The 22,414-nt window shown below is 44.3% G+C and overlaps 1 protein-coding gene across 8 annotated transcripts in view; it reads right to left on the bottom strand.

The window, feature by feature from the left end:
- Positions 1–1,801: 1,801 nt before the first annotated feature.
- The window catches only part of Map4k3 (mitogen-activated protein kinase kinase kinase kinase 3), a 169,308-nt gene continuing 148,695 nt past the window's right edge, over positions 1,802–22,414 (bottom strand). For 4 of the 8 annotated variants that reach the window (XM_087552203.1, XM_087552204.1, XM_087552205.1 and 1 more), the window contains 11 exons: positions 21,755–21,815; positions 21,561–21,678; positions 18,783–18,841; positions 17,138–17,241; positions 12,641–12,812; positions 9,747–9,836; positions 8,246–8,314; positions 8,077–8,169; positions 6,214–6,284; positions 3,940–3,995; positions 1,802–3,224 (listed from right to left, as the gene is read on the bottom strand). In XM_087552203.1, coding sequence (XP_087408329.1) covers positions 3,137–3,224; positions 3,940–3,995; positions 6,214–6,284; positions 8,077–8,169; positions 8,246–8,314; positions 9,747–9,836; positions 12,641–12,812; positions 17,138–17,241; positions 18,783–18,841; positions 21,561–21,678; positions 21,755–21,815 — 981 coding nt within the window. In that variant the 3' untranslated portion in view covers positions 1,802–3,136. The remainder of the gene's footprint in view (positions 3,225–3,939; positions 3,996–6,213; positions 6,285–8,076; positions 8,170–8,245; positions 8,315–9,746; positions 9,837–12,640; positions 12,813–17,137; positions 17,242–18,782; positions 18,842–21,560; positions 21,679–21,754; positions 21,816–22,414) is intronic. The other 4 variants (XM_087552206.1, XM_087552208.1, XM_087552209.1 and 1 more) reach the window with 1 other exon arrangement.

The following is a 22,414-nucleotide window of genomic DNA, read 5'->3' as shown; positions in this document are numbered from 1 at the left end:
TCCTTTCCCTCTACCAAGGATGTCTGCAGCTGTCTCTTATGTTCTCTTTCCCCAAAGCACATCCAAGGTATCTTTTCTTCTCTCTCTCTATGCATAGGTGTGCTGTGTGTATACTCAGAAGAGGGAGATAGAGGAAACATGAGAGCACTTTGCTCTACCGTTCCAGCTTGGCTTTGAACTCATGATCCTCCGTGTCAGCTGGGATTAGAGACATGCTTGCCTACACTCCTTACACCTGCTTACTCATCTTCCCAAGCACACTAACTGGACGGATTTCTGTCTTGTCTCCGTTCTGCAAAAGAACCTCAATAGAAGATCACCAGCAAATGTTCCAAGTCCTTTCGGTGTTTATAGGCTACTTTCCCTCGCCCACACTTTCCCTTCTGTTGGTAGTGATGAGAACGACTACGACCTTTATTTTTGTGGTCTCTACTAAAACGTGACTCACACATGTCCACCAAAACCACCCGCAAGCAACGGCTGCTTTTGAAACTAGTAAGGACACAATTAATTAACAAGAAAGCAGACAGAAGAAGATTGCTCCTACCATTTATGTGGGGGATCCCTTTGTGGAACCTAGGAATTGGTACCTGAAACTGTCATATAACGGATTCTTCGAAACCAGTGGTCTGTGGACTTCAATGTAATCTATTGTCAGTGGTTCCTCCTCTGTGGTGGATATCAGAATAATTTATACTTCGTAAAGACAAAGGTTAGTGGGCCTTACTCCCTAAAGAGTTTGAGTTCAAAGATATCTTTTAAGAGCTTATGGTTAATAAGCAATGAGTTATGTGCATTAGGGAGGGGCAGTATTTCTAAGTGCTTGGCAGTTTAACTCGACCATTGAGATGTACCGTACAGGAACTGGGAAGAGGAATAAGCATCAGCTGAGGTTTAAGAGCAGCGACTGCCCCAAGAGCAGAATCTGGTTTCCTTTTTTTTTTTTAAAGATTTATTTTATTTATTATATATAAGTACACTGTAGCTGTCTTCAGACACAACAGAAGAGGGCATTGGATCTCATTACAGATGGTTGTGAGCCACCATGTGGTTGCTGGGAATTGAACTCAGGACCTCTGGAAGAGCAGTCAGTGCTCTTAACCGCTGAGCCATCTCTCCAGCCCAGAATGTGGTTTCCTAAAGACTTTCCTCCAAGTTTGTTTTTTGGCTAGTTAGTGATGTTGAGTGGATTTAAAAGAAAGTGTCATTAGTAATTAATGTTGATTATTCCTATTAGAGAAAGTAATACCCACAATTGCTACGATTCTTAGACTCACTCATGGCTCTGGAAGAAATGATCCAAGGTCACCCTAACAGACTGTGGGAGAAGCAGTGTGTCCTGTTACTCAGCCAGTTTTTCCCATTTCCTGCCCCTGCCCCTCAGAACTCCTTTGTTGTGCTATCCCTGGCTGTCACAGCCTACTTTCTGTAAGGGCCTGACAGTAGACATTCGAGCTTTCAGGCCAGTGTGTTGTGAAGCCACTGCAATGTTGCTGAAGTGTGGGCACAGCCTTAGACACAGGTCATACATAGGTGGTGCTGTGTTCTCTTACAACTTTACTGACAAAAACAGGAAGGAGGTGGGTAGATCTGACGAGGATATAAGTTACCAACTCCTGCTTCAACCAAAACACTAAGAGTGTTTGATTTTCCTGACAAGAATTCAAGAGCCTACAAAAGATGTGGGAATATGAGATTTGATCAAATACTGATTATGGGCGAACTGGATACCTCAGGCCTGACTGAACACAAAGCACTCCCTTCCATGACACTCAGCCAGAGGGTAGGCAAGTACTCAGCAGCATGTTAAAAAACATGTTTATTTTACAGTATGTACAATCAGGAACGTATTTAAAACCATTATCAGTTAAAATAAATGAAGCATAAACCACAATTTAGCTTGTTCTTAGTGTATACATACTCACATCAAAATATAAAGAACACATGAACGTATACCAGAGTCAGAGGCGTGCGCTTCGCTACACCTTGCCATCGATCTTGGTAAGACAGATACACTCCATTGGAAAAACCCATCAATAATGATTTTAACCAAACTAACTTCCTGTGATCTGTAGTAACCATTATGATGTCTGTATGAGGTAGTAACTAAATTATTTTGGCCATGTATTAATACTCTAAATAAAAAGAAATATGGAAGTCATAATAAAATAAGGCCAACAGAAGTAAAAGTCCATGAAAAACGCGACCATGTCACTGTGGAATGTGACGGCTCTTCAGTGTGACTGAAATGTCTAGTGTGGAGTCCTCAGCAGTGCCAGTCTCTCCTGTGCACACTGTCGCCCTGGCGACAGCTGCAGTGTTCTACCACGGTACCGCCATTCTGTGATTTACGTTTTGCAAAGGTGTGTCCTAAGCACAGACAAGCTATCGCACACGATTCTGCTTGATAGGAAAAGATCAGTTACTACAGTAGGTGGTTAACGGCTTTGTTTCACGTAGAAAACAATCCAAATACACGTAGAAAAGATGTTGTAGGACCAAATGCGTAGTCACGGCTGGCGTCACAGCCTCTCTGTGACAGCACATCACGTGGCAATACTCTGTGCAGGAGAAACACCAGTGCACGTGCATTCAAATTAAAAACAGGATTATAAAATGATTACAGCTCGTTACCATTTTAAAAGTTACAAGATTTATGTCCATATTACTAAATTACATATAATAAAAATACGATAGTGTTAAATGTCTTGTTTCATTACCAGCATCCCATTCTGTAATATGACCACACCCAAGAATTTACTAAGAATTCTTAAAATATTAACCCAGCTGCATTTTAATCCACATTTACATCTGTACAGATAAGACACTTTTACATCTCATGAAAGTACATTATCTACATCAATCCTTAGTGTATGCCTTCAGCAATATGAAGTCTCACAGAAAAATACTGCTTCTATGTACAAAGATTACATAACAATGGCTGAAGCACTTGTGTGTTCAATATGCTAAACAGATCCATACCACTTAAAACAAAGCCTTCTCCCATCTGCCTCGCCACAGTAAACTATAAGGAACAGAGCCAGGTTCCTGCAGCGCCCGCATAGCTTCGCGGATCCACTAAGGTTGCAGCGGCTGTGGCCCCCTGTCTCCACAGGTCACTGTCACGACACCAGTGTCAGTAGCTGTTTTCGTGGCCCGCCAGGATGTATAAATTGCTATTTGCTGTTGGGTTGTCAGTTGGTCTACTTTCCAAAACCACAACCCTAAAGGTAATAAGAGACACAAAATAGAACGAAGTTATTTATTTATGAAAACTAACACCAGCCAAACCAACCAACCAACCAACCAACCAACCAACCAACCAACCAACCAACCAACCAACCAAGCAGCCAACCAACCAACCATGGCTCTTTTAAACACCTTTCTAAACACTGCTCTTATGGGCAGAAGCCATTTGCAGTCACTATGATTCCAGTCTGGGAGGTGCCCACTGCCCACCTCTAGATCAGTGTTCTTCTAGGGCCTGAGGGTGAAGGGCAAGGGTTGGGGAGAAACCAGTAATATACAGGAGGAAAGGGGGCCGGGGAGGGAGGGGAGGGTGCTAGTCCTATTAATCCTAAAACAGTTGCAGTTTTCAAACCTAAGGATAATTCAGAATAAAATAATAATAATAATAATAATAACAACAACAACAACAACAACAATAATATTTGTCATGGACCTCTCAGAGCCGTGTTTGTTGACATCCAGCATGCCTGCCTTCTGCTGTAAGTTGCTACCAACAGTAGGACTGAGGCAACAGCACCATCAGAACTAAGGGTGCCATTAGTTCTAGTTGGAAGACTAGTTTTCAGTAGTTAATAACAAGTTAATAGTGTTGAACACGCAGAATTTCAATTCTTCCAAAAAAGGAAGCAGCCTTACACCGGGTTGGGAGCCCATTCAGTACTAGACAGTTCACGAGGCCCAACTTCATACCTGTCAGATCCAAGAAGTCTGAAGATTCTTGTGTTATCTGAAATTTCTTGTGTTACCTGTTTAGTTAAAACATAATTTTTAAGATTACTCAAATTAAAGATAGAAAATCTTTTAAAAATTCTTCCCCTCTTCTGTGACAGAATTAAAGATAGAAAATCTTTTAAAAATTCTTCCCCTCTTCTGTGACAGAATCTTGCTGGATAGCCCAGGCTAGATCTGAACTCTGGATCCGTGCCTGACTCCAAACATACTTTTTTTTCCTTTATTAACTTGAGTATTTCTTATTTACATTTCGATTGTTATTCCCTTTCCCGGTTTCCGGGCCAACATCCCCACATACTAACTTTTGTTTGGACAGTTCATGGACAATATTATATATAGCAAACGCCCAGCCCCCCTCTGAACTCCCACAATTTGTAGGATGGAAAGGGTCTTCTCATTATTATGTATTTTAAGTTTGTAATCACATCAGTTTGTTAGCTCAGGGAAAATGTGGCAAACTTGGAATTAATCCTCAAATACTTCATAGATTATAACTTCCAGCAAAAATTTTAATGAAAAGCACAAAATTCATTTTTTTTCATCCAAAGTGTCCTGTCATCTACATTAATGTGAGTGGCAAGACCACAGACACCATCCAGCCACTCACATCTGGCTTTACGCCTTGAGCAGTTGCTGTGTGGATGACAGGAACATTCAGAGGCCAGCGCAGAGTTTGGATTTATTAGCTGGGATTTCAGACGAGATGTGCACTGTGGGAACAGCTCTGGCTCCTATACCTGGGGCAGGAGTGAGCCTCCCAGCATTCCTGTCAGTACAAGCAAGTCTAACGTGCTCATGACGAACAAGCATCTTTCCCACACCTTCCCTGCTCTCCTCACGACCACTTTCTGATAGAATGCATCAGTGTGACCAAGTACTGACCACCTGGCAATAAAGACTGAGGCCACAGAAAGGGAGAGGAGCTCAATGCTGATGGCTTATAAAACACAAAATAGTCCAAAGCATGCCTCTAGCAATAACTCCTTCAATAGTGAGGCTGAAACCTAGAACATTTAATTTGATGCTGAAATAAAATTTATTCCATCAAAACCCTATAATGAGCTGTTCTAGAAACACTAGTGTTCCTTCACTTCTGAAGGAACTGAACTGGTGAAGGAAACTCCTTTATGTCAGCAATGGTGGCTCTGGCCTGTACATGCAGGGGAGGCAGGGCTTTGTCAGTTAGAAGGACGTGGAGTTCATGAGGATATTAAATATCTCTCTGTGTAGTTTGAGAAATGCCTCTGAGGAACTTTTGGACAAACACTTTCCTTCTGCTACTGAGCCCCCTTTCTATTTAACCTGCTCGAGTGATGCTACGGAGATCGGCTTAAGAACCCTGGGGAAGTCTGTGATGGTTTTACCTGTCAATGATATCTTAGGTCAGCCATTCCTCTTGCTCACGCTAAGGCCCCGCCAACAGAAGTGGTGAGATGAATTAAGTAAGCTGTGTATCTTAGACCTAAGTTATTTCTGTGCAGCAGGAAGGGCTCAGACAGAGGGGCCAAGAGTCATGCCTCGTGAATGAAGACAGCCAAACAGGAGCACTGTTGTTAAGTGCAAAGCCTCCCAGGTCTGGGCAGCTGAGGAGTCAGCCGACGCTTTGGGAGTGTCAAAGGCTCCTGTCTGGAGTCTTAGGGGAGTTACGGAGGCAGGAGAGGTACAGGTTGAAGTCTGCTGGCTCACAGACGAGAGAGAAGGCTCAAGAATAGCAGTTCTCACCTGTGGGGTGCCTTCACAGGGGCTGCTTAAGACCACTGGAAACCCGGTTATTTATATTATGATTCAGAAGAGCAGTAAACTTACAGTTATGAAGTAGCAATGAAATAGTTTTATGGTTGGGGTCAGCACAGCAGAGAACTGTAGTAAAGGGTGCAGCAGCACCAGGAAGGCTGAGGGCTCTGCTCCAGAGCACAGAGCATGTGCTCACCTCACCACTGCCTCAACACTCTAAGCACAGACACACTTACGGGGTCACCTGGGAACTCTAGAGAGTTGAAAGGACTGCCTGAAACAGACTTCGTGTCTTCTACTTAACATTTTTAAGGAGACAGGCTTCACTACGTTGCCGCCGTGTAGTCAACTCTGCTGTTGCTGTGTTGCCTGAGGCAGACCTGAATTCTTGAGTTCAAATGATCTTCCTGCCTGGGCCTCCTCCCATTAAGACAACAGGAACAAGTCACCATGGCTTCATGTGACCTCACAATGAACACACTTCAAAAGATTACTTACCTCGTTAGATCTAAAACTTCTACCTTGCATCCCGTGTTTCCAGAAAGCTAGCACACTGTCTTGTAGACAAACTAGTAGACAAGAACAGCTCAGTTACTGTTAAGTAGGGACGTTCAGTGGCAAGCGTCCCGTCATCCCCACCTATCCCGTACAGCAATGGGTCCATGGATAACCTCAGTACTGCATACTGATATTAAATTTATGAATTTCATATACATGGCACATTCATCTTTTTGATATGAGAAACGTACTGAAATTTGTTTTCTTAAAGTGACTAACAAGCCGTCCGAGCACACGGAAGCCCTGATAACAGCACAGAAGCCGCAGGCACATTCCGTCCATTACAGATTAAATACTACATTTGCCTTTGCTCCAAACAGAGAGGCAGCTGGACCCTCAACGCTGGCCTCGCTGCCCCTGCCTCTCAGACAGTGCTGCATTCACTTCCGCATTACCATTCTCAGACCTGTTTACACGGATTAGCTCCACACGGCCAAGGTAAGCTTTATGCTGAAGTTTCCAACTGTCATCCATTTATAACACGAACAACTATTTCTACTTTTCCTTACTATAAATGATGGCATAAGACATTCCTGTGCATATTTCCTAAAACCTGCACACGATTTCCCAAGGCATGGCATTAGGAAAGCAGTGGGACACAGGCAGAGTCATGAATAAGGCAGCTTTCAGTTTTGTATTCACATCTTTGATAGTGTCACTGCGAGGAAGAAATCCGATTGTTTCCCGCAGAAAACAAACAGTGCTGGCCTCCTTTTCCCAGGGACACACAACCCCTGAGTTCCCATTCACAAGTGGCTCTGCATTAGCCCTTCTTTCTGTCCCATTTTGCTTTTCTGTTTCTGTGTTCACTCTTGGCCTTACTCTGCCAATGTATGTACATGAAAAAACCACCTCACTGGTAAAATACATAAAAAGCCCCTCAAACGCTTGTGCATGTAAGTGCACATGGCTTTATTTCCCCCAGCCCACGAGTCGTTGTCACTTTTGACTTCTCAGCACTTTACTGATCTGCCTGTGGTGGTTTGAATAGCTTGGACCAGGGAGTGGCACTGTTAGGAGGTGTGGCCTTGTTGGAGGAAGTGTGTCACTGTGGGAGTGGGCTTTGAGACCCTTCTCCTAGCTGCCTGGAAGATAGTAGTCTTCTCCTGCTTGCCTTCGGAACAAGGCGGAGGACTCTCAGCTCCTCCAGTGCTATGTCTGCCTGCATCCTGCCATGCTGACAGTGGACCAAATCTCTGAACGGTAAGCCAGTTAAATGCTGTCCTTTAAAAGAGCTGCCTCGATCGTGGTGTCTCCTCACAGCAGTGAACCCTAAGACACTGCCAGAAATCACAACTCTCACGAGAAAATGGCAACGAGGAACTTTTCTTTCTTTTTCTGACACAGGGTCATGTAGGTTTCTGAGGCTGGACTAGACTAGAACTTGTGATGTTGCCCAGGCTGGCCATGAACTCGCAGTTTTCCTATCTCAGCACCCTGAGCTCTGGGGCTACAGGGATGCACCACTACTTCTGGCTGAAGACCTGCTGCCAAAACTCCCTGACAGCAGGCAGGGACAGTGACAGCACAGCAGGAAGCACCGAGGGCCACGCTTTAGAGCCCTTGTGTGGATTCTCTAGGATTGTGGAGGAAGTGTAAATTCAGCAGTAGCACAGGGGGAAGGACAGAAACATTTACAGTGCATGTGACTACTGCACACACTCAAGGGATTCGTAAGAAGGAAACACAGCTACTCTGTCCAAACTAAAAGGTCTTAACAGTAGAATCATTTACAGCGTCAGTAACCATCACACAAGCCATTTTAAACGCTCATGATGCAGAGAAATACGGACGGCAACTCACCTATGGATTCTATCTGGAAATCGAAGGTGAGCTCTGAAGATAATTTTCTGCTGGATTTCAATCTTCCTTGGAGATTCACTATTTTTATACAACCTGGAGAAAAACAGAAGTCACTCAAAAGTAAGAGAAGAGAAATCTTTTCAGCAGACACCCACAGACAGAAACTTACAATCCAAGCACACGAGGATGGTGTCTCTCTCCAGCTGGGTCACATGGGTGACGTTTGTCTGCGGGGTATCTACAACACAAACACAGCTGGTTCACTTATAGAAATCTGCAATACTTACAATGTATTCTTTCTTAAACAGAAGAGAACTGTGGCCCGCTGCACTGGGAATGGGGGGGACATCTCTTGCAGAGCTGCACTGGGACACTGGGGTTCTGTGCTGATGTGGACAGCAGAGCTGGCCCCTCAATTCTACTGCTACTGAGAAAAGTGTTTATATTTAATCTGAAACCAGGAGTCCTGCCTTGTAAGGTACAGTTCTGGTCACTTTCTGATTTTAAACTCAGACCATCTGGGCTGTGCTTTGAACATCATGTGATCAGTGTGTATTAAATGAAAGGACTGGAGAGTTAAACAAATTACTTTTTAACTAAACATAAGCTAAAATATTGAAACATTTTTTCAGAAACTCATCATGTGTCTGTGGGATGGTGTACTTGCCTTGGCTCTGTGTGTAGGCCAGATGTCAACGTTGGCTGTCTTCCATCATTTTCCCATTTTTTTGAGACAGGGTCTCTCACTGAACCTGAATTTTCTGGCCAACAAGTCCCTGACTCTGTTCCCCAGTACAAGGTCAAAGATGCAGAACACGTGGGTACCAGGGATCCAAACTCGTGCAAATCATTCCCTGTATCTTTATCTCCTGACTTCAGAGAGAGATTTCTGTACTTATGGAAATCCTTTGGATAAACCATGTGAAACTTCTGGGTGAAGTTTCTTGGAAGGAGCTGTTTTAAGGCCTGGTCAGGAAATGAGTCCTTTCATTTAACAATTAGTGTGTTTAAAATACTTCAGAGAATTAAGGCGTTGTTGAGACAGACTGATAGCAAACTATTTCTCATCCAGCAACCTTTTCCTGTTAGCAGGATGGACAGCAGGTGGACCCCAGCTGTCTCACCGGGAGACAGTGATGATAGTGTGAGACTCTGAGAAAGCCAGAGAGTCCCCATACTACTGCAAAGAGCTCACCTCGCCTTCCTTCAGCAGTGTCTGTGAAGAGACCTGCTCGGATTCAGTGGCTAACACCCTGGGCTGCAGATGTGACCTGTCTTCTGAGCCCTCCCCGTCTCCCTCCTTCTGAGCCCCACCCCCACCCATTCTCTGGTTGGCATCACTCTTTAGTCCAGGCTGGCTCGGAACTTATTATGTTGCTTGGGCTGGCCTTCACTTCCAACAACTTTCCTGCTTCCGCCTCCTGAGTGCTGGGGTTCCACATGTGAGCCACCAAGCCTTTGCTTACTTTTGCTAAGAACAGTTCCACACACTTCCCACAGACTCCCGCCTAACATGTCTTGCTAGAAAACTGTTTCACATTTCCCTATGAAGTGTGCATTCTCTACTGCATAACAGAACATCCCATAGGTGTCCACGCGTATATATGCGCATATATGAGTGCGTTGTTTGGGGAGAGGTCTCATATAGTCCAGGCTGGCCTCGAACTCACTATGTAGCTCAGACTGGTGTCGAACTCCTGCTCTTCCTGCCACCACTTCCGAAGTGCTGGGATTACAGGTGTGTACCACCACACTTGGCTCTACAGTATTTTTAAAGAGAAAAAAGTAAAAGGGGCTTTTCACCATCAATAAGTTGTTTAAAAACTAAAGATATTGAAAGCTCATGTTTTTTAAGTGAGAGTTCAATTTGATCTATTTACCACAAAATTATTTTGCTACAGTACAATACAAGTTTCAAAGTATAATCAAATTTCTATAAAAAGACTATTTGGACCCAACACTTGTAAGGTGATTAGGGTTAGCTGTCAAAGGAAGTTCCTGTACACCAACTTGACAACATACATTTAATATGAGAGATAAATTATGTAAGAATTATTATTATTATTATTATTATTTTTTTCGGAGCTGGGGACCGAACCCAGGGTCTTGCGCTTCCTAGGTAAGCGCTCTACCACTGAGCTAAATCCCCAGCCCATGTAAGAATTATTTAAAAATTCTCACAAATACTTTAGGAATAGTAATTAACTCACATACGTATCTTAACTTTAAATCACTTAAAGGTTTTGTTAAAGATATTGAGTATTAGAGTACCAACTACAGAACATACCTGTACTCATGGTCTATGCTGACCTCCCTCTGAAGGCACCTTTTCTATCAGTCTGAGATTTGTGTGCACGTGAACTGAAAGAAAACTCGTGTTTAAGTATTGTGGGTGTTTTGCCTGCATGTAGGTCTGTATATCTGTGCATCACCTACCTGCCTGGTACCTGAGGAGGCTCTTAGAAGCCATAAGGGCCCTGGAACTGGAGTTACTGGAATGAGCTGCCATGTGGCTGCTGGGAACTGAACTCAGAACCTCTGGAAGAACAGCCAGTGTTCCTAACCACTGAGCCATCTCTCCACCCTAACACATAAGCTCTTAAAGCATGGTGTCTCGTTTCAACATCACCAGCACTGACTGCAGGCCAGCCAAAGCAAGCACTCTGGGTCTGGAGCCTAGGAATGCTCTCTGAAAGCTCACATTTGGGAAGCACTGGCCTGCACTAAATACTCAGCAGTGACCATGTATATCGACATCCGTACTAAACAGAGACTAAAATGGTAGAATTAACTGATGATATAGACAGGGCAACTGGAGCTAAACAATACGTAAAAGTTTAAATCTATACCACTTAAAATTATATTTAAATGCTTGAAAATACCAGTGTTGTAAAATGTCTATGTTTTTTTTTTTTAATCGAGACAAGGTCCTTGTGAAGTAGCCTAGGCTAGCTCTGGAATCCCTTCTTTCTGCCTCTGCCTCTGAAGTGGTGGGACTCTTGGTGTGCACCACCATATCTGGTCCCTGTAAATGTTCCCTCAGTAATATGATTTCAGTAAGATTTGCTCTTCCTATGAATAGTAGCACCAAACAACTGAGTTTTCTAAAACCCTAAAAATAAGGACAAAAGAAATGGAAAACACTATCAAAATGTTAAGAATATTTGCTCATGTATTAAACTATTACTTGGGTTTTGAAAACTATGACTCGGATGGTCATATTAATATAGCTTTTTCCAGGTAAAATTACTAGAAATGAGTGTGATTTCTGAATTTTAAGAGAGGAAGAGAGAGTGCTTGGGACTGAACTCCTGGTCTCTCTCTCTCTCTCTCTCTCTCTCTCTCTCTCTCTCTCTCTCTGTGTGCTTTTTAATATTTTATTTTTAATTATGCATCTATGCATGGGGCTTTGTATAAATGAATGCAGGTTCCCTTGGAGGCCAGAAGAAAGCACTGGGCTCTTGGAACTGGAGTTACAAGGAGTTGTGAGCTGCCTAACGTGGGTGCTAGGAGACAGAATGCAAGAGTAGCGTGTGTTCCTCAGGGCTGTGTCGTCTCTGCAGCCCCAGCCACAGCTCTGTGTGCACTCTGCAGTATGACTCTAGTCCCCAGCCACACCAGCGGCCCACAGAACCAAAGCTTACTGACGCATGTTGTGGCCTTTGAGAGAAACAGCTACCTAGAGTGTGTGACCTTGAGTAACACAGTCCTCAAAAACGAGGACCACGCTGGTAGCTCCTTATTTTATTATAAGGCATGTTTTCCTAGGAAAGGTATTTAATAAACATGTATGGCTATGGTCTGGATCTGAACTCTTCAATAGACTCATGTCTTAAACTTGTTACCTGACATTTTAAAATTTATTTACTTATCTGTGTGCATGAGAGTTACAGTGTGGTGTGGAGGCCAGAGGACAACTTGCAGGAGCCAGTGTCTGCCATGGATCTCTGGGATAATTCTGGTTGTCAGGCACCTCTGCCCACTGAGCATTCTCGCTGGCCCCTCATGTCCCCTTTCTGCTCCTCCTGGCTGGTGGGACTATTGTGAGAGGCCGTGGGACCCTTAGGAAGCAGGGGACTCCCTGATGAAAGTCACCAACAGGGCCGGGCTCTGAACGTAACAGCTTGGCTCCTGCTTCTGGTTGACACAACCTCAGTGGGGCTCACCACGTGCTCCCAGTGCCAGGAACTGCTCTACTCCAGGAGCCCTTCTCTGCCATGATGGCTGAAAGGTTTTGAAACCATGAGCCAAAATAAATATTTCTTTAGTTGTCCCTGTATGTATTTTGATCACAATAATATATAAATAACCAAGACCCATAACAGATTCACACACCAATTTATTTCCATCTAAAGAGTGTATGCACACTCTATAGACATGTTTTCCAATCAATTGTTTTAAATGTGTTAGGCACACTAACTACATTTTATAGCATGTTATTCCTTCTCCCAGTTTACCGGTATAGTCATGTAAGACTGGCTTTTCTTGCTGGGATATTTAGAACACTCACTGCCTTTACGACAGCCATTGGCACTGTGTTGACAATGACAGAATGATCACAAACCTGACTCTGTGAACCATGACGAGGTAGAATTTGGATTGACGGTCTCAAATCGCACCACTTGGTTGAAGTCTCGCCCTCTACTGACGCCAACACAGACCAGAGGGTACTCCTGCTCTGGCACCACCAGCATCTCGAACATCCGGAGCGGACACGGCATTGGAAACTCTATGTGCTGGAGAGACAAACATGCTGAGCAGAGGGACCAAGGCCACATCACCCAGCGGGAGCAGCAGGGAGGCCGGAACCTCCCCAGACGCAGAAGAACCTTCTGCTCCAGGAACATAGAGCGTGCACATAAACCTGAAGTAAAGTATCTTTATTAATGTTACATTAACAGGGCTGGGGATTTAGCTCAGTGGTAGATCGCTTACCTAGGAAGCACAAGGCCCTGGGTTCGGTCCCCAGCTCCGAAAAAAAGAACCAAAAAAAAAAAAATGTAATGTTACATTAACATTACACAATTTTTGGATATTAGTACTTGGAAGAACTCTTGCTAGTCTTGTCTCTTGAGAGCTAGACAAGTTCAGGAGCTGAGTGATGGCCCCGTGTCACCCGGCTCCTGTAGCAGCCTCCCATCTCAGATCTTCAGTTATACTCGTTGGCTTTCCTTACCAAATGAGCAAACACGGAGGAAAGACAAGCAACGTCAGTCAGCACGCACTGAACAAGAAATCTGCCTCCTAGCTCAAGGGATCTCATCAACACGGTAACTTTGATACAATGCCACTTTTTCATATAACTAAATTATTTTTCATGTTGCTATAAAGAAAACAAAAACATTCCCAGTTTAGAGATCTGGAAATAGAAACCACGAACTTCATTAATAACCAGGAATGAAACAAAGTTTCCCCATGTCCACCAGAATGGCTGAGGTAGAGAGGCCTGAGAGCCCAGTAAGGGGTGGTGGGGACAGACATCAGGACAGCCACTCTGGCTCACTTGCTGTCTCCAGTGTTGAACCTATGCGCTCCTCACGGCTCAGCCACACCTGAGGTAATCTACAGGATGAGGGTGGGCATTCACGGGAGACTACGTCAAAGTGAGAACTCAGAAACATCCAACTGGCTGTCAGCAGTCACTGGGATAAAAATCAGAACACACGGAACAGAAAATCAAGAGCGAGCAAAGGGAACAAAGGCCCTACCCAGCCACTGAATAGGACACTGCACACGAGGAGACGACCGCACACTGAATCATGCTTTCTGACCCGACTTCCTACTGTGACCCTAGGATCAGCTCTCACACTGCAGTAGAAGGTAAAGGACTGGACTTACACATACTTTAGCTCTTTCTTTTTCTTTTTCTTTTTTTTTTTTTTGTTCTTTTTTTCGGAGCTGGGGATCGAATCCAGGGCCTTGCACTTCCTAGGCAAGTGCTCTACCACTGAGCTAAATCCCCAACCCTTAAGCTCTTTCATTTAAACACATTCTTTCAAGTTTGTATTTTGTTGTTTTTATAAGTAGGTTGCATTTTAACTATATTCCAAATGGTTACAGCTAGTACTTAATTAATTAGTACTTAGCAATTAAATAGGATTTGCTTTGTAATCTGGCAACTCATCCATGCCAAGGAAAACAGGTGAAAGGGGTTTGCAAGTCAAATGACTAGTTTGAAGTCACAAAGACCTTGGTGGCTCGAAGGCACAGCTCTGCATACACCTGGCACACCAGCCACCTGTGAGCTCTCCCCAGGGATACTGGACTGCTTCTGTCCCAGACACACAGCTCCCTACTGCATCTCTCTAGGAACTCACCATTTGCTTAGGGCAGATTTTAAGTAAAACCTCTTTCTCTTCCCCATGATCTTGCTAAGGTGCTCAGACTTCCTTTAGACTCTCCATGTAGCCGAGGCTAGCCCTGAACTGGTGACTCACCCACTCAGCCTCCCAAGTGCTGGAATGATGTAGACAGGCATCACTATGCTTGGTCAAACCTGTCATTTCTTAAACAGTTTTAAAAACATAATTTTATGTGTATGGGCATTTTGCCTGCACATTCATGTGTGTACTAAATGCATGCCTGGTGCCAGGAAAGCCCAGAAGAGTGGGCTCTAGAGGGTCAGATCTAGAGCTGAAGTTATAGATGGTGTGGTGGCTGTTCCTGGGTGTCAACTTGACTACATCTGGAGAGAACTACAATCCAGAATTGGAGGGCACATGTGTGATCCAGGTCTTGAGGCTGGAAGACACAGGTTTCTGACCTGGATCTTGGCATGGAGATGTTGAGGCATAGTAGCCATGAAAAGCTGAGGCCCAGGCAAGGTAGTACACACCTTTAATCCCAGGAGACTAAGGCAAGGAGATCTCTGAGTTCAAGGTCAGCCTGGGACAAAGGAAGTCCCAGATCCAGTCATGGTGGGTACACATCTTTAATCTGGGCCACACCTTCCACTGGAGGTCTACATAAGGACACTGGAAGAAGAAAGATTCATCTGTTGGAACTTATTTCTATAGAAGCCCAGCTGAAACTACTGCCTCGTGGGACTAGCAACTACTGGATCCTTGGACTTCCATCCACAGCTGCCCATTATTGGGTTAGTTGGGCTACAATTGTAAGTCATCACAATAAATTCTCCCAATATTGAGAGACATTCCATAAGTTCTGTAATTGTAGAGAACCCTGAGTATTTTAGATGGCTATAGGTGCTGGGAATTGAATATGGGTCCTCTGAAAGAATAACCAGTGCTCTTGACCACTGATCCATCTCTTCAGACCCTAACCTACCATGTATGAATGTATGAATGTGACCACAGGTGCCCGAGGAGGCAGAGGTGTTGGGGCCCATGGAGCTCTTAATGGCTGAGCCATCTTCAGCTCAGCCTTCCATATTTATGATCAGGCAATTGAAAGAACTTAAAGGCTCTTTCAGATGTGGTTAAGATTAATGAAGTAGGCAGAATGATATGTGTGGGTCTTTATTTTTTTCTGAGCATGTAAGAAGCCTACAGGTTTTGACTCTGGGCATCTGGCTTCCTGTAATGATTAGGCTAAGTCACAAGTCGCTAGCAGCAGGGGCTCCTGACTCAGGCACCCACATGTTCTTGGTGACTGCGAGTGGCCCTCACATCTGACTTACTGTAGCAAACAGCACCGAGTCGTCTTTAGAGTAACAACATAGTGTTGCTGGGGAGATCTTTAATTTAATCTTGTTTATGATAAAAATGTAGCCTAACAATGCAAACACTCTAACATGCTACCAAGAGGACAGAAGAATACAGAAAGCAAAAGAAAATATTTGAATGCACCTAACGGTCACAGAAGCACCAAGAAAACTAAATAGATTCAAATTCACAAATAACAGTGCACAGAAGTCATGAAGCACATACAGAAAGGGACATTCAAGAAATGTCAGCTAAGGGTGTAAGACACTCCTGGAGAAGAGCAGGCTGTGTACTGACTCCTGTCCTAGAGCTGACCACAGGCCTCACCAGTCAGTCAGGTCAAACTCTCCAGTGTCATCCACTTAGGAAAGAGAAGCCTCAGAGGGACTGCCAGTGCCATTACTGCATCTAGGAGCACACAGTCCCTCTTGCATGTGTGTGTGTGTGTGTGTGTGTGTGTGTGTGTGTGTGTGTGTGTGTGCTCCTCTGCTAGGATCAGCCCCAAAGGTCCTCTGACCCTCTCCCAAGGCTGGGGACACAAGTACACATGGTCATGTCCTGCTTTTACTGGGGGGCAGGGTGTCCCAAACTCAGGGCCTCATGCCTGAACAGCAAGCACTCTTACTCGCTGAACCACATCCCCAGACCCCGCACACTCCTGATCTTTCTGGCTCAAAGATAAGAAGAAATGGTCTAAGAGAACAGAAACTGACACTGGAGTTTACTCATGCTAAAACTCAACCATCCTCTTCATGTGTGTGGCTGACACCACAGAAGTATTTTTCCCTTTATAGAGGTCAAGAGTAAGGGTAGAGTTCAAGTAGAATAAGGAAGAAAGGCAGGAGGAGACTGTGGAAAACTCAACTGTATAGACAGATACTCCTGCTCCACCCAGGGAAAGACACACGTTTCCACACTAGGCAAGATAAAGGAGAGGCTGAGAAAAAGCTAATTTTGCCATAAGTAGGCTGCACTCTACAGGATATTAACAAGGCTCCTTTCCCTAGGCTTCGGAATATTTTTGAGTAGGGGTCTCACATATTCTAGATGGGCCTTGAACTCTTGATCCTTTTGCCTTCATTTCAAGTGCTAGGATTACAAGAACACAAAATCATACCTAGATCCTCCTTGAAAATATTCTGAAGATGAGTATTAGTCAAAGATCCTAGAGAGACTTAAACAGTTCCCCTAAGGCCATTGGAAGGCCTGGGACCTCGCTCCTGTCTTTCACTAGCCTACCCTACGCGACCTCCCTGGTTTCCTTCAGAACCTCTATGGGGCCACCATGCAGCTTTCACAGCCTACCACACACCTGAGAAGTAGCTGAACTAAAGTCTTCTCTAAAAGACAAGCAAGGCTAACACAGGGTGTGCACTGTAGAAGTCATGAATGCTTACCTTAATTAACATAAACTTCTGCATTGGCTCAACCCATTCTAATAGAACAATGCTAGTCTGAAGTGCTCCGCACAGGTACTTATGGCCCGTGTAAGGATTTCTCACTGAAAAGGCAAAAGAGTAAACATCAGTTTTCTCAGTATATAAAATCCTTACAATAATAGTTTTATGTTCCAAAAATAGAGATTACAAAAAAACGAAAGCAGGCTACCATTTCTTAATACTTGGATATTAGAGGGAACGAGAAAGATTGTTTTAGAGAATAGTGAGAGGTGCCTAGCACTTAAAGGTTTTTGTTTCAGTGCACACATGCAACTGCTGGCCACCATCAGGTGTCACGTGTACAGTGGCAGTGAAGGTAGCTGAGGCTGTGCCATCCTGAGGAAAGTGACTCTGGTGAGAAGACGTCGAATGACACAGTATACACTCAAGTTGTTCGCAAGGCGCTTTTGACAATAATGTACAGAGGCTATAATGCCTGGCTTCTAAGAATAAGTATTTACTTATCTCCTTTCAACTATATCCCTTTTAGGATCACTAGAAAACATTATAGGCACTAATCAATAACACACACTTGAAAATAATAAGATCGAATTGCCTCAATTTGAGCTTTTCTTACATTTAAGATATAATGTAAATACATAGAAATAAGGAGGTTCTTGAAAGCCATATAGAGGACAATAATAAGATCCTTAACTTCACCTAGATTCTAAAGTTAAAAAGCAGAGGCAGTGAGGGACAGTATGACTCAGGCAAAGCCAACAGAAAAGCCCAGGTGGTGAAGCAGGGTCAAGGAAGCCCCGATGTCTCTTTCCTCACACAGGACCAGTTCTCAGGGCAGCAAGGCCACAGCAGCCCTGTCACCTGTCTGTCGGGGCCAGCAGCTCTGATTTCTGTTGAGCTCTCTGCCCAGCCTCAGCCTCTGAGTCTTCCCCTTCCTGTCTCTGCACCGCTCGTGTACAGCTGTTTGCTCTTGGTGGTATAGTGAGTCCCTTCTTGGCCACAGTAGCCTTCAGCATTAGAACCCGATCTGTACGCTCAGATGCACTGGCCATCTCTCTGCTACCTGCATCCAGCCTGCACCCAGCGACGAGCAAGCGTTTAACTTGTAGTGCTGGGATTTATCCCCTGCACGTTTATGTGGCTCCGCACGCAGTGCTCTCCAGCTCCTCGGTTAACTCTTCAGCGGCTCAGCTGCCTGTGCTTAGCGTCCTTCCACACCGGCAGTGTCCTGACCGTGAGCTCGCTCACTTCCCTCTGACAACAGCAGTGAGTCAAGGGAACACCACTTTGCGCTTTGTTGTAGTTAGGTGTAAACAGTTATAAAGACGGGAGAAATACAGTCGAGAGGCCTGTGCACAGAGGCCCTCTGTCATTAGAGCATTAATATCGTGAATACACGGTTCACAACTGCAGGCCTGAGGGTGCAGGCCGAGAGAGCAAGAGCAGCCCCGGGAGCACTCAAGGCAGAGGCGTGACTGTAAGGAGCTGCTCACAGACAATGTGATACGCTTATTTCCTGCGATGAGTTACCCCACTGTTCCATTTATCATCGTCATCACCTATCCCCTATAGACTGCAAGCCTCACAGGCTCCCTTACACTCCGCCATGCAGGAAAGCCACACGGCACTGGAGTCTACTTACCCACGCAGCACTTCTGACACCACTTGGTTTCAGGAATCTTTGCTGATACAGCAAATTTCCTAAATGTGAATGGAGAAGAATATAAGACACAGGCAAGCAAAGTGTCCACTGCAAAGATGAACGCTCTTACACACCAGTGGGGAAAGCATGAGCGAGAAGTTAGTGCTGTTAAGTCCATATTAAAGAAAGAATATGGGGGCGGCCAAATGGCCCATATACTACCAAGCCCGAAGGACACACACACAAATATAAAAAGTTAAAATATACTGGATTGCTTTTTTGGTCCCCATCAATTCCAAATGGAATAAATTTTTAGTTAAAAACAAAACAGAACTGTGAAGTATTTTGAATTCAGAAGAATATGACCTTGGGATTTCTTTTTTAAATGCAGAACCAGTAAACTACATAAAACATACACTTAAGCAGTGGCAGTCTTCATCGTACATCTAGTCTGTCAGGTTACAGACAGCATTCAGTGAGCTGCATCAGTAACTCTGGTTTACCAGAGAGGACCAGTGACAAAAAGGAAGAGAGACTGGGAGCCGGGAGAGGGTCTTTCAACACATGTGATGGCTTCAGCTTCGAGGGGCTGTCTTGTTGGTTGCTGCCCAGCAATTAAGAATGTGTGCTGCTCTTCCAGAGGGTGTGACGCCCTCTTCTGGCCTCTGCAGCTACCTGCATTCAGGTGCAAATACCCACACAGGCACACACAGAACACACATAAATAAAAATACGTGGGATGATGTCATGGGTGAGGCAGGTACAAGACAGACGGAGGCCTGTCATTGGGCAAGAAGGAAGGATGGGCGGGAGAAAAGTTTGAAGGAAGAGGAGGAGACTGGAACGGAAAGGAAGAAGAGACAGGAGGGAGAGAGAGAGAGGCCATGGCAGGTGACGTTAAGACTCCGCTCTGTGTATTTACAGTTGTTATTAATGTTCTTAAAGGATGGATGGTACCAGGCTTTGTATGTTTAGGTGAGCAATTATATCCTATCAATTGGATCTAAGGTTATTGTGTTGTGTGTTCTGTCGTGTGTAGATTTAAGTGTAATGGACTGTGGGCTGGCTGGTCTGGGCCACCACGGAATTGGAATGTTTGCTTCTGGCAAGATATCCAGCAGATGTCTTGGAACACTGTGGTGCATTTCTAACATGTGTAACAAAATGCCCAAAATGGTAATTTAGGGGTAAAATACACACAAAGGGGTAAAATCTTCCACCATGGAAACCTCTTAAAGGAAGAGGCAATATCTTATTCACCTGTGTCTCATCTATTCTTGGAGACTCTTCATGTACAGTCAGTAAAAACTGGGAAAAGGAAACAAGCAAAAAGCCTCTAAAACATGGCCTGTGGGCGATATGACTACAGCAGAACACACACCTGTAAAATATTAGGCCGTGTGACTTTTGCCTGCATGTATGCCTTGCATCACCAAGTCTCCAGTGATCTGGTACTGGTGACCCTCTGGATTCACACAGATGGTTGTGATCCCCCATGAGGTGCCCTCAAGAGACCCTGAATCCTCTGGAACAGCAGCCAGTGCTCTTAACCACTAAGCCGTCTGTTAGGCCCCCAACACAAAGCCTCTTTACAGTCTATGTGCGTTGTGGTTCTGTCTGGTCTGTGGGGGCAAGTTACATGAGTTTCTTAGACACACACTTGGTAGTAGTTTTTATGTCCACACACAGTTTGGATTATTAAGTTACAAAGTCAGAATGGAAAGGATGAATAGGTAGGCAGACAAACAGAAGCACACAGTGGTAGCAAATGACAACTAGGGACAACAACCTTAATTACAAATACAGCTATTACCATAGAACCTGGAGTCCCCAATCACTATCCTGAGCAATTATGAAAACACTAATTAAAATTGATATATCGACTTTAAGACAGAAAAGCTTAAGTTTTTAAATGACTTTCATCAGAAAGCTATTTAAAAAAAACTTTATTAGGATTGGAGAAAGCTCAGCTGTCAACAGCACTTCCTGCTCTTGTAGAGGACCTAAGTTCAGTTCCATCAGCGGTGTTGGACAGCTCACAACCATCTGCAAGTCCAGTTCTGGGGATCCAATGCTTCTGTGGTTACACACACACACACACACACACACACACACACACACACACGCGCACACGTTTGTGCATACACAAATGAAAAAAAAACCTTCCAAAGACATCTGTGCACAAAGGGCTCAATCCTACTGTGCTGTAGACCTAGCAGGTAACAGCAGATCCTCATGGATCTGAAAGCTCAGGGTTCTCAGCATTGACTTTACAGCCAGTCTTAAGAGGGACGACTGGGTATAGTAGAGTTTGACTTAATAGGCTGTTTAGTCAGCAGATGCGGACCAATAGGACAATAAATAAGAGAGCTCAGCATGATTAAAAATGCCGAGAGTAAAAAAGCAAACTCCTCACCTCTAATTATCTCCCAATGAAAAAAAATTAATTCAAATGGCTTAGAAACTGTGCTTTGAAAAAGTTCACTTTATGTAAATTGACAAAGCATTTTAAGAGCAAAGGCAGTATATGTAATGTATAATTACATGAAAAATTAGTTTTAGTTTTGCAGAAAAGATAGAAACAAAAATTGAGGAAGAAAATGTTTATGTATCAGAAAGCACAGATTATGACAATTTCAGAACAAAAGTATGACGAATAAGTCTTGTTAGATAGAATACACTGCACCATGAAGACTTTCCATCAGTCCACCCTCCCTTTCTCCTGAATAAGAGCTCCTGTGTAAGCACGTGACCTCTAAGGACAGACACACAAGTTACCTGGGCAGTATTCGATCCGGGAGCTTGTGTGCTGGGATGGCTACAGGTAACTTCTGCATCTGTCTTGCATAATCGAAAAGCCCTGGTAAATTGTGGGAATAAAGCTGAGAGGCTTTGCCTGTGAAGAGATGAGCACCACATGAGAGCAGTCACAGGCAACAAGGTTCGCTAGGGCGCATGGAAGCCAGACTTACCGGATACGGACAGTAAGCAGTTGTTCATTACATACAACCACGTACACCTGCGGGGGAACAGCTACGGAAACACAGAAAGTTACAGTTACACAGAGAAGCACACAGGAACTAAGCTGCATGTCAAGAGGCCAGTTCACAACTACATCAAAAGAAGCCCATTCCAACATGGTCTGAGTTTGATTATAAGCACAATTAACTCGTCATCATGTAAGGAGGAACCATATAACTCCAAAGAGAATCAAAACATTTTCAATAACATCCACTCCTTTATTTTGGCCCTGGGGTTAAATGATTAAGTCTTCCTATGCACTCCTGAAATGTACTTATCAAGTACATGCGCATATATGATGTAAGACAAAAAGAAGAACAAGGGACACTGACAACTAGGTCTGCACAGGAGAAAGGCTGAGAGGGGGCCATGATGAAGACTTTCAAACTGCAAATGCTGAGGCATGTGAAGGCACGTGGAAGTTGAGAGGAAACATAGGAACCCATCTGTCCATGCGGTGTGGAACAGCTCAGGAAGCCTGATGTTTGAGTACTGGGGCAAAGGGGAGCAAATCAATGTACTTTAAGGACAGAAAATAGCAGCTCGGATGGAGACAGTCACAATAAGCACCAGTGCTCGGCATGGTGGCCCCAGGGCTGCCAGCAGCAGCA

This window comes from Rattus norvegicus, chromosome 6 (genome assembly GCF_021556685.1).
Source record: "Rattus norvegicus strain SHRSP/BbbUtx chromosome 6, alternate assembly SHRSP_T2T, whole genome shotgun sequence".
Lineage (NCBI taxonomy): Eukaryota > Metazoa > Chordata > Mammalia > Rodentia > Muridae > Rattus > Rattus norvegicus.
The sequence above is the reverse complement of the archived record's forward strand: the minus strand, read 5'-3'. Positions and strand labels throughout refer to the sequence as shown.